This window comes from Phoenix dactylifera, chromosome 7, assembly GCF_051530095.1.
Source record: "Phoenix dactylifera cultivar Ajwa chromosome 7, Ajwa_hap1_PhDact_Kaust_v1.1, whole genome shotgun sequence".
Taxonomy (NCBI): Eukaryota; Viridiplantae; Streptophyta; class Magnoliopsida; order Arecales; family Arecaceae; genus Phoenix; species Phoenix dactylifera.
In genome coordinates this window covers 30,533,238-30,545,538 of record NC_143196.1, presented here as the reverse complement: position 1 = coordinate 30,545,538, position 12,301 = coordinate 30,533,238, and the positions used below count along the sequence as shown (strand labels likewise).

Genomic DNA, 12,301 nt, shown 5'->3' with positions numbered 1-12,301 from the left:
TTTAAGAAGCACCATAGCTAATTCCAAAAAAAATGATGTGCGGTTCTCATTGCAGTTATACAGTGTTTCCTTTTTTTGATTATGTTATGCAGTGTTTTCAAACCTTGATAGCTTACACCTGATTCGGCTTCAACGGTCCCCGTAGGAGATGAACGCTTGCCGGGGGATTCCGCTTCCGGAGAGCCCAGGTGCTTGGTGGACTGGGCCAGCGTCTTAGCAGACTGGGCTACTTCCATACAGTTTACTAAACCTTGACCCTAATCTTTTTCTGCGGACTACGTTAACATAAAATTTCTGGGCTGGGCTCAGGTTAGCAATAATAGAAAATTGGGAACTTGTGGATGTTTCATGGGCTGGGCCGGACCATGACTTCTAAGGCCAGATTACCTTATCCCAACCCATTGTGGGTTCGTAAGATCACAACCATCCAAACCAGATCATGAACACCCTAGACAACAATTAGCTGCACCTCCTGGTTGAGTGCCGTCCATTATCTGCCACCAATAGCATTACGCCACGGAACTGGTAGGCCCACAAGATTTTTCTAGCCCAACCCTTCAGCAAGAACAACCAGAACCAGTCAGTCGCTTGTTATGCATCGAAAGAGGAATCGCCATCAGAGTTGTCCCACGAGGCTTTCTCTGGCCAATAGCAGGGCTTCAACTAATACTTGGGATCTTGCATTCAGATAAGAAGGGATAAGGACCAAAAGTTCTCATTGGCTCCCTTAAAACCCATGCAGATCCTACCCGTTCGATCTCCCAAACTTCATACCATCAACCGTGCGTCCTATCCATGAATCCAGACCACAAAGCTTCCTCTCCAGCGAAATACAAAGGAATGAAGAGGGACTAAAACACCATCATCAGGCAGTTCTGATCCCTCGCCGGAACTCATCGGTCGGTTGGTCGGAAAGATGGCGACGGTCACAACTCAGGCTTCGGCTGCCGTCTTCCGGCCCCAGGCATCAAAAGCCAGGTTTCTCACAGGCTCTTCCGGCAAACTCGCCCGAGACTTCGCCACCAAAACAGCACGCTCCAAGACCACCACCTCACTCAAGGTGGAGGCAAAGAAGGGCGAGTGGCTCCCGGGCCTGCCTTCACCTGCCTACCTAAATGGCAGGTCAATACCATGTCTCAAATCCAATTGCGAGTTCGACCAACATTACCGTTACTTGGTCCGTTAACGATCTTCTCAAAGCTGTCTTGTAATTTTTGTTGCAGCCTCCCCGGGGACAATGGATTCGACCCACTTGGACTAGCTGAGGATCCAGAGAACCTGAAGTGGTACGTGCAGGCGGAGCTCGTCAATAGCCGGTGGGCGATGCTGGGCGTCGTCGGGATGCTCCTCCCGGAGGTCTTCACGAAGATCGGGATCATCAACGTGCCCAAGTGGTATGACGCCGGCAAGGCTGAATACTTCGCATCATCTTCCACCCTCTTCGTGATCGAATTCATCCTGTTCCACTACGTGGAGATCAGAAGGTGGCAGGACATCAAGAACCCAGGCTGCGTCAACCAGGACCCCATCTTCAAGAACTACAGCTTGCCACCCAATGAGGTAGGCTATCCTGGGGGCATAATCTTCAACCCCCTCAACTTCGACCCCACGGTTGAGGCCAAGGAGAAGGAGCTCGCAAATGGTAACCTCTCAGCATCAAAGCACCCATTAAAAGCTTTCTTTATAGTGTGGATTGCTAAGTCCTGGGTTGACTGATCTGCAGGGAGATTGGCGATGCTGGCGTTCCTGGGGTTTATTATTCAGCACAATGTTACTGGTCAAGGTCCCTTTGACAACCTCCTGCAACACCTTTCTGACCCATGGCACAACACCATTATTCAAACACTCCGGGGCTAGGTTCTTGTCTTGTGTAACAGAAGGGTAAGATGGCCTTTTTGAGTCAGAAGGGCCACTATGTAAAACAAAAGAAAAAAAAAACTGCCATGTACAGGGGATATTGAATATTATTGTAATGCCATCTACATCTTCTTCTCTATTTTCACCTTTAGTTGCGCTTATTGAGGATAAATTTATTCGATGTTCTTCTCAAATGACAAACTATAGTTAAGAGAATAAGAAGCAAATACAGGATTGCAGTGGATATTCATTGATCAAGAAATGAGGAAAAACTGATCATGCAGAGCGTGGAATTGCAAGGAGAGACCATCGATCCTCTTAAAGCATTAAGATTCACAGGAAGCATCCTTACATTTAAAGTATTGAAAGAGAATTGGATATATAAATTTCAGTTACACCTGAATTTAGTTTACAGCTCCGGTCAGTTTGTCGGGGCATCTCTTTTTACATGTATTACAGGCTTTGAAGCTTTTCTGCTTGTGTATAATTTACAAGAACAAAAACTTTCTGGCCATGTAAGCAGGCCAAGAGGAGACAATTATAATATAATTTACAAGGATCTTTCCAGATAAGAGGTATGATAACTAAGACGATCCGAGAAGCAGTATGTAATTTTTTTTTTTTTTGATGCTGGCCAGGTTGCTGAACAAGCATAACAATGAGAACATAATTACCATTAGTATATGTACCCTTTTTTCCGATGATTGTATGAAAAAAGAGAGAAGGGGAAAAATCTTGACAACAGCTGGAGAGTTGTGCCAATCAGCAGCAGTAAATGCCGTCAAACCTGCTTGTACCAAGTTCGCAATGCAACTATGCTACAAGTCATGAAGTCCTATTGGTTGCTGCAAGGAAAGTAATACGAACCTCAATAGAAACTGAAATTGGAGACCAATTTGTAGATTAAGTAATCATCAGCAACAGGAAGACAAGGCCATTCACATCCAGATAAAGAGCTTTTCAGAAACCATAGTCCTAGCAATCCACCTGTGCATGCATTCCTAGGAAGCAGCTTGGTACCTGTCAAAATTATGTGTCGGAGAGTCACAGTAACTTTATACTACACGATCACTGAAAAATATTAATTGAAGCAAATGGAACACATAAATATATTCAGTTTCTTCCCTAATACGTCAGAACATTAGATGTTATGCGTCCAGCTTGGAACTTTGTTTTGCATTTCATGTTTCTTATGATGATAATTTAACTGGGACCTAAGATACTAGGGGAACACCCTTACAAGAAAAAATAAGCCAAGGAAGTAACATGAAGACATGAAAAATGCAGTATTAAGAACTCAACAATGTATGCATGCATGCTGAGATTGCAAATATATGCCCAATGTTAAATGAAGGCTTAAGCATGTAGATTCTGAAATTGATTGATTCAGTCATATGCCATTTTCCCAGTTTATCATTAAAAGGGGTGTCATATTGAAAAACATCAATATGATCATATGACAAGGAATGTCTGGCAGAAATGCTTGGCAATTCATAGTCATGCCCATGTGACTGCAACTAAAATTGGCTTCAGCAGGAAAAGGGAATAAAGCACTGCATCTGTGCCAGCAGCTGAAGTGTAACTTTTGCCAACGCCAGTCACCAGCAAAACCATGCTTGCTGAGTTTAACATCAAAAAAAGGTTGAAAAGCATATACTTTGTACGAATTACTTCAGTTGTACTTGCTACTTCATGTACTTCAAGTATTCAAAAGCTTTGGTTACTCGTGATGCCATATTATTTCTTATGCTTACTGTTGTCACCTTGCATAGCTCCCCCATTTTAGTTGTTCATATTACCAATATCAAATGATCTTAGCAAATGATTGACATAAACAAAATTATAAAGTAAATCCACAAGAACTTACTTGGGGGTAAGAGTTCTTAGCAAATACAGGAAGACCACACGGACCACAGGTAGAAGTCCATATCTGAATACTGGCATCATATCTGGGCCTGGGCAGCTCAAAGCCATTCATTTGGAAATCTAGGTTTGCTTCTTGTAGTTTAACTTCAGCTCGAGGTTTGAACTTCTTTTCACAAATCAAATTCAGACCATCCGACTGATATTGGTTGTGGCCTGCCAGCTGAAGTCCCAAGCATGCATTCTGGCCCAACTGATTCAATGTATCATCATTGATTTGTCTATCAGACTTTGTTTTGCTTCCCTGTTCTAAAGTATCTAGAAAAGCCTTGAACAGAAATATCTGCGGAACAGTTTCTAACCACCAAAAAAAGGAAAAGTAAAAGAAAAAAACCACATATTAGTAATAAAATGGACATTTGGTGTCACATGTATATAGCAAATGAAATGGGATAGAATAAGTAGATAAAGCTATGAAAGGATCCACAAGGACAAGGCATGGATACTAAATGGAATAGAATAAGTACAAGAAATTATGAAAATATGAGGGCAAATGACATAGATGATATAATTTCAGAATAAAGTGATGCCAAATGAATGAATCTGTATGGTGATACCATTCTATAAGAAAGGTTACAACTTACAAATATACCATTGTTATTAACTGAAGATTTATTGTCAGCCTCCACTGTAATCCATTGTCCTAAAAGCCAATACAGCCTCGTGTAAATATACAATTCCATGGGTAGGCTGGAGGTCCAATCTCTCTTCGTTTGGATGTACTTAGACAATGGAAGGAAAGCTTTATCCTGAATTTCGGGTTTAAGAATGGCAAGAACCTGTAGTCAACCCAGGGTCATCATTCACTATGCTAGGGGGCAAAAAATGGTGCATATGCAATGCAAAAATTAGATGAGAATGTCGAGTTGGATGCTTATAAAGAGGAAATTTAGAAAAGAATCCATGACAGGAGCTGATCAGCTGCATCACTTTAAGTGAAGGGAACCAAAATTTGTTGAAATGGTTCAGTCACGTGAAAAGAAGACTGATGAAGATTAGCCAATTTCTGCAACTCAACAATAGAGAAGAATAATCAACATAAGGGAAGAAATGTGTCCAAGCAAACCCAGAAGAAAATTGTATGAAACAATGTCATAGAGCATTTCTTCAACAGAACGATTGACTTTTGATGCCCATGACAAGCAAAGATGAACTACCGAGAGCATTCTCAATACTCAATGTGGTCATGTTTGGGATGGGTGTCAATAGAGGATGAAAACAACAACAGAACCAGCAAGAAAAAACCATGAAAAAGGAAGAAAAGAAAACCATATTAGGTAGTTCTAGAAAACCAAAGCCAATGTTGTCTAAAGGTCAAGCTTTAGACTTCCTCTCACAGAGTTCACTAAAGTTCACTAACTCGGATAGATACAGACTAAGATCAAATTGTTTCAAACCTAACCCTTCATGCAAACATGAGCCATCTTATCAAGAACTAAATCTTCTTCTTGATGAATAAAGATGTTGCAACCTGCAATACAGGTATGACAAAGCTGCTAACTTCCAAAATCAGATGGCCCAAATAATTCAGAATAGCAATTTTCATCATTTCCATCACCAACCAAACAGTAATAAAAATGGTAACCTACTATATCTGGCAATACAGGAGTTAACATCAAGAATGATCAAGACAATAATAAAACGAAATGAGAACAAACATAAAATTTTAGATAACTGTAAAAGTTTTATCAGTAACTTATTTGTCAGCTACCAATATAATATTCATCATTTTTACGAACCTCTGAAGAAGGGGAGCAACATTCTCAATATACCATTTCGCTGAAGCATCAACTGATGCAGTTTTAACTCTAGTAGCTCGAATAACCAAAGCATAATACTCTCTTGTGCTGCATGAGAATTCTTGAGGCAATTCTCTAACTATTGATATCTCATCTTTCAACACATTAATAAAGTGATCCACATCATAAATATCTTCAAAGGAGCTGCAGCAGCAAATGCAAGTTAATTTAAATGCTTGTAGTCCAAATGCCCTACTTAGCAACTGAAAGAACAACAAGAACAAGATGTTACTTAGAGGTACCTTGAGTCTTTCCAAACAGGATTCACTTCAAGGTGAGGTATCACAAGGGTTGCATTTAAAATTTTAGCAACAGCAACTGCGTCACAAATCTATAAGACAAAAATATTCGATACGTAAACCATGGCTTGCTTTCCCAGAAAATGAACAAATATGGCTTCTCTTATCCATAAACATATGTTCATATATCAGATGTCCACTCAGATGACTCAGATGATGTAAATAGCCTACCCCATTCTCTGTTGGTTCAACCCGCCATCAAGGAATACTTGAATATATCAGATGACTTAGTAGGTATCAATACTGCAAATCAATTTAAAAATAAAATAAAATGTCTGTAGAAAGATAAGCATTTCATGAAGATCAAACAAATATTGCTTAAAAGCAAAAAAGTACCTAAAACTACCTCTTTTTTAACTTACCACTTAAGTTGGGAAAGTGATTGAGCTCTTGCTGTTATCAGGTACTTACCAGGGTTGTTTTCAGTTTCAATACATGGTCCCCATCTTTTGTGTGCCAAGGGGGGCCAGAGCTCAGAATTCTGCTCATCCGACTATAGGAAAAAAAGGAAAAAAAAAATCAGAGCCATGGATGCAAAGTGATGTATAAGCTCAATGAAAGAATTTTACTGCTAATTCAACAGCTTACTCACTATTTGGCGTTGTAAAGCACCCATCAGAAGAGACATCTGCCTAGGTTTAGGGGCATTCCACTCCTGGAATAAAGAATTTCCTCCATTATACGAGAATCATAAGTGGAAGAACCATAAATACCATTGAGCAAGAAAACATGCATACAAATTACAATTGCAAACAAAAGCTATATGCATTAAAACTGTCTGCAGTTCATTGCTTGCGAAACAAACTACTAAAACATTGGAAAAAAGAGTTAACCAACTCAAACCACTGAAACTAGATATTTAGTCATTTAAGTATATGGTCCACACAATCTTCAAAATTTACAAAACCAACCATACATACATTAAGCCTGCAGCATACATGAGAATCCCTGAAATTCATTTTTGCTTCCTCTGTGTGTGTTTCCAGACATCTTAGCAAATTAAACAACAAACTGAAAGCACAACATAAGCCAGGGTTGGGATCACACAGTCAACTAGCTCTATGTTTCCTGGAGCTGGGTCTGGACCAAAAATACATGTAGACCAGTGTATGAACAAACTGCAATCTCTCATATCAAGTCAATACCTGAGAGCGTGGATTTAAAGCCGGTTTGCTTAATATGTTTAAATGAAAAAGGGGACCTACCAAACCTTAATCTAAAAATAAGCGTGATATGTAGAACCAAATATCCAAAATTGAATGCTAATCAGGTTTGGAATGTGCCCTTGATGGCACCCACAATCAAATAGTTCCCTATACAAAATAACTAATTAACAATAGTCTACACTCTAAGAACTTCGACCTCTTCACAAAGTAACTCATTCAATTAACGTGCCCACAACCAAATCAAATCCTTCTCAAGTACAGTAAATTCATGGGAAGACCGTACATCAAACAGATCAAATGTAGCCCAAAGAAATTCTTTCCTCAGACCATCCAGCTCTCTGGCTCCTCTTGCTAACGACTGATTAACAACCAACCAGGCCCAGATACTACAAAACAAAGTTTTAGGGTGCATAAAAGCTAATTGATGGTTATATAACCTAATAGCAAGTTACCACATCAAACTTTAGCGCTATTATTCTTGCACAAACAAGCCAACTGATAGTTATGTGACCCCATAGGATGTAAGCATCTAAGATTTAACCATGTTACTATTCTCTACTGACTAAAATACTCCACCACACTAGAATTGCGAAAGTGATGCTTTCGTGGCACACTACTAATACTTCCCAAACTCAAAGCCGAAGCCAAAAGTACGGTCACGCCCCAAATCCGGATCATGACACGGCCGTGCTATTGCTATCTTATGCACACAATAACACGAAGCCACATAAAATTTCATAATAAAAATAAATAGTTTCATTTACTAATGTCATAACATTAGTGAAGAAGTTGGAACAGTACAGAGCTTCTAAAATCTGATTATTACATAACATTTTCAATTACCCCAACCCTGAATAACATCAAGCTCCCTGCTTCTAGTGGTCTTAATCATCTGTAGGAAAAAAAGTAGATAAAAAGGTATGAGCTACACAGCTCAGTAAGTAACCAGGTACTATCTTATTGGATCAAGTACAATTATGCCAATGCAGTGATTAAAAAGCCAACAGTTGATGTAAAATAAAACATTTTATAGATGATATACACAAATCAGGTCATAAAGCAATGCATGTTCTATCCATAAAAGTTCATAATCATGATAATGCAAGTCATATAAAAATATTGCCATTTATCCATACTTTATAAAACATACTCTCAGACGGATGTGCTGCTATGGTCACTATAATCCCGTGACAGGGCCTGTTAATCTTAGTCGACTAATTCTGTTATTCGTTACCAACTTTAACCCGTTAGCAGAGGGCCTGTTATTCTTTGGATGCTAGCTCCAGGGTGTCGACTGGCCTCTATTTCTAGAGGTGGTCATAGCTATCTGAGAGTTCATAAATCATATTCTTTTTCTTTCATAAATCATAATCATCATAAATAGGTTTGAAAATGATAAATGGCATTATATAATTTAAAATGCATAAACATGCCTCAAATATCATTTTTCATACAGTCTAACATAATCATAATTTCATAACTCATACACCATCAAATATTCATGAAGGATGCTCTTTAATCAAATTCATGAATTACATGCAATCATATACTTGATCCTAGTTTTGAGAAAAATATATCATAAGCAATACATTTTCATAATGATGAATAAACAGTAATTTAAAAACTTTAAGATCAGTGCCAAGATTACTTACATTGATTCGCTCACGAATCCCTAAGTACAGTTGGGCAACTCCACTGTACCTATTAATATCATATAAAATCAATTATTTGCTATTCTCAACTTTACTATTTATTTTATTTTATTTTATTATATTTATTTATTATTATTTTATTTCTTTTCTTTTCTTTTCTTTTTTTTTCTTTCCTTTATCTTTTTTTTTATTTTCTTTTCTTTTCTTTTCTTTTTCTTTTCTTTTTCCTTCTTTTTCTTTTTCTTTCCTTTTCTTTTCTTCTCTTCCTGTTTCTTCCCGAAGCTTCTCCCTTGCTTTCTTCTTTCTTTTTCTTCTCCTCCTCTTCTCTTCTCCCGACTCCTCCTTCCTCTCTTCTCCATTCTTCTCCCACGAAGGGAGGAGGGCGAGGTCTGCAGGAGCTGAACCATGGCCGGCGGCGTCCATGGCGATCGGCCCTCTCCTTCTTCCCGCGGAGGAGATGCGCACGGGAGAAGAAGAAAAGCCGCGACGGTTGGCCTTCTCCTTCTTCCCTTTTTCTTCTTCTCTTCTTTTCCTTTCACGATTCATTAGATCTCCCCTCTTTTCCCGCGAAGCAAAAGGGGAAGACCTCCATGCCGGATCGCTTGGGAGGTGATCGGCCGAGGCCGACGACGCCCGCGACCGGCCAGCAGCGCCCGCAGGACGGCTGTGGCTGAGCCTGCGACCGCTTCCCGCGATGGATCCGCCGTCGAAGACCACAGGTAAAGCCCTTCCCCTTCCCTTCCTCTTCTTCTTCTTCTTCTTCTTCTTCTTTTCTTTTCTTTTCTTTCTTTTTTTTTTTGTAATTGATCTATCCTCCCATGTGGATCGGGAGGAGGAAATGCAGGAAAGAAAACAAGGTGGTCAGGGGCTTACCTGGCTTCGGGGATGAACTATGACGCCCCTCTCCGGCGGCATCAACGTAGGTTCAGAAAACCCTATCGCTGAGGAAGGACGTTCGAAGCTTTTATAGCCCCCGAAGAGTTAGAGGCCGCAACGGCCAATAGGCCTGGCCCACTGGTTTAGCTGTATGCGGGCCGGTTAATGAACTGGGCTCTCACATTCTTTCCCCCTTAAAAGAAATTTCGTCCTCGAAATTAACTTACTTGAACCTTCAAACTTTGAAGGTATGTAACCATAATATCATTCTCGAGCTCCAAAGTAGTCTCGCTCAGAGAGTGCTTACTCACAAAGTAGAATTTCGGATTTGGGGTGTGAGGCCCAATAGTCCCACATCGGAAAGATTCGTTCCAGAGCCTAGGCATATGAGGCGGGTGTCTCCAAATCCTGCAGATGCATTTTGGGTGGAAAACAAAACCGGGGAGGGGTGAAGGACGCTTGCGTGAAGCCCCAGAACCGGACAATATCTGGCAGAGGAGCCCCGTGTTCCCCCCTCATGTGGCCCCCACGTGGGCACTAGGTGCCTCACGTGCCTCGCAGAGGCGGGGGCGTGACATTTGGTATCAGAGCCGAGGACGGCTCTTGTCCGATGGTGGGAAGGGTGTGAGGCCCAATAGTCCCACATCGGAAAGACTCGTTCTAGAGCCTGGGCATATGAGGCGGGTGTCTCCAAATCCTGCAGACGCGTTTTGGGTGGAAAACAAAACCGGGGAGGGGTGAAGGACGCTTGCGTGAAGCCCCAGAACCGGACAATATCTAGCAGGGGAGCCCCGTGTTCCCCCCTCATGTGGCCCCCACGTGGGCACTAGGTGCCTCACGTGCCTCGCAGAGGCGGGGGCGTGACAAGTACAATTATTAGTAATATAAAATATTATAAATGCATCCTGTGGCTAGTGACTGAGACAAATTTAAAACCTGTATGACAATAGAACCTGTATGACGATAGAATCGTTCACAACTCCAAAAACGAAGAAATCACATCAGATTTGTAATAATAAAGACCACTATCCACTAAATTTCTGAATTACTTCAATCACAACGATTCCAGATGGGAGAAAGAGGGCGATAAAGGGCATAACTCACCGAGAAGATGGAAGGAGAGGCGTGGCCGAGAGGGAAGAAAAGAGAAGGGCAGAACACCGGGAGAAGGACTACCAGAAGGGCAGCGAACGCGCCGCCCTTGTGGGATTGGTACTGGTACCAAAACCGCAGCATCGCCCCGTCCACCGCCGCCGGCGGCCCCAAATCCGCTCCAATCCGAGGGAACAAGCACTCGACCGCGCACCCCAAACCCACACCCTAGAGCCAGCTAACCCCAGAGGAGGAGAGCGCCGGGAGGTGAAGCTCATGGAGATGCCACGTCATCACCACCATTACTCTCGTTCGAATCCCGCATGATACGGCTCGGATTCGCCGCCCGCTGAAAATAGACGGGTAACAGCCGAGCAAATAATCCAGACGGTTACAAGTCGGCATATCAAGAAAAAAGAAAGAATTTAACTATGCAGAGCAGCAGACAAGAAAAGAAAATAACGGCCCATCCTGAGACCGTACAATTGAAGTTTTTAATTTATAAAAATAAAACTAACCTTAGCTTCTATATTTTAGTTGGTTGACATGCTTTATCATATTTTTTTTTTTTTTGTTTTAGTTCTACATCGGATACGTGAAAGCAAGGCGTAATTGGATCGGGTGAGGCGAGGTGCGCTGTTGGATTAGGTTACAATGTTTGTAAAACAATTCAAAACCTCATATTTTTAGTATCTTGTCGATCATCCGAATAGAGCCTATAAATAAATTCTGGGTCGAACGCCCTAAGATATCCTAACACACCTCCACTATCTCTGTGCTCTCTAGGACTCTGTTTTCACTGCTATTATCTTTATGCTCTCTGTTGTAATCTGAGACTGTTCCGAGATAGAGACTATTTCCACTGCTTTCTGCTTTTCTTCTTCTAATTTTCTTCCACTTTTTTTTTTCATTTTCTAGGCAACTGAAAGAGTTATATAGGTCTAGCTTCACAGTGATCATGCTCATCTAGAAAAGGATCGAGCTGAGCCGGTTTGCTGCACCTTGGGGACGATATCGCCACTAACTCACATGAAGAGGGTGAATGATATTCTTAGGGTAGTGTTCACCATATGGCTCGATCTAGGCAAGGCTTTTTCAATCTTCTAGTTTTCTTTTTATGGATTTTTTATTTACAACATTATTTTGGAAAATCTAAAATTGCAACATAACAATTCCTAGGCACTATTCGGCCAGCATGCGTGACCAAAATTGTGACGATTCTCACCCTTCTTTCTATATAAACCAAACCAGAGGACTTCAAGTATGAGACTTTTCTCCTTGCTCTCACCTTGTCATTCTTCTCAGATTCCTATTGTTACTTCTTAAAACTTTGCCCAACTTAAGCATCAGACGATCTCTATTGGATATATTTCACCGTTTCAGCAACCTCTGATCTCTTTACTTTGGTTATAGGTTGTGTTGCTGGTGGTCCAAATCGAGAACGATTGGCACAGCGGTGTGAACGGGGTTCCGTTTGAGTTGCCTTGGTTGGTGTTGATTGCGCTCCACCTTCCACCGGAAAACCTGCAAGCAAGCCTCGCACCACCACTGGGGTAGTGGGGGACCTCCGACGATCAAGTCAGAGGAGATTGGAGGAGAAGGAGAGATAATAGTAGCAAGTAAGAGAATGCTCTGGA

General features: G+C 41.2%; 1 protein-coding gene and 1 pseudogene across 2 annotated transcripts; one reads left to right on the top strand and one right to left on the bottom strand.

Annotated features, from left to right (window-relative positions):
- The first annotated feature begins 754 nt into the window (after window positions 1-754).
- Window positions 755-2,002, top strand: LOC103702942 (chlorophyll a-b binding protein 4, chloroplastic-like). The gene is made up of 3 exons (XM_008785593.5): window positions 755-1,122; window positions 1,224-1,642; window positions 1,724-2,002. The coding sequence occupies exons 1-3, from the start codon at window positions 917-919 to the stop codon at window positions 1,855-1,857; spliced, it is 759 nt and encodes a 252-aa protein (XP_008783815.1). The 5' UTR covers window positions 755-916; the 3' UTR covers window positions 1,858-2,002.
- A 139-nt stretch (window positions 2,003-2,141) lies between these two features.
- On the bottom strand, window positions 2,142-11,047 carry LOC113462484 (O-fucosyltransferase 31-like; annotated as a pseudogene). Its single transcript, XR_015967483.2, has 8 exons — window positions 10,677-11,047; window positions 6,471-6,533; window positions 6,290-6,371; window positions 6,050-6,121; window positions 5,822-5,910; window positions 5,520-5,723; window positions 3,725-4,559; window positions 2,142-2,877 (listed from the first exon to the last, which is right to left on the bottom strand). The product of XR_015967483.2 is annotated as an O-fucosyltransferase 31-like (transcript).
- Between the last annotated feature and the right edge of the window lie 1,254 nt (window positions 11,048-12,301).

Excerpts from the sequence above, each read along its gene's own strand:
- LOC103702942 (XM_008785593.5), top strand. The coding sequence starts at position 917 with ATGGCGACGGTCACAACTCAGGCTTCGGCTGCCGTCTTCCGGCCCCAG. Across the intron at positions 1,123-1,223 it reads CCTGCCTACCTAAATGGCAG|CCTCCCCGGGGACAATGGAT; the intron begins GTCAATACCATG and ends TTTTTGTTGCAG. Across the intron at positions 1,643-1,723 it reads GGAGAAGGAGCTCGCAAATG|GGAGATTGGCGATGCTGGCG; the intron begins GTAACCTCTCAG and ends ACTGATCTGCAG.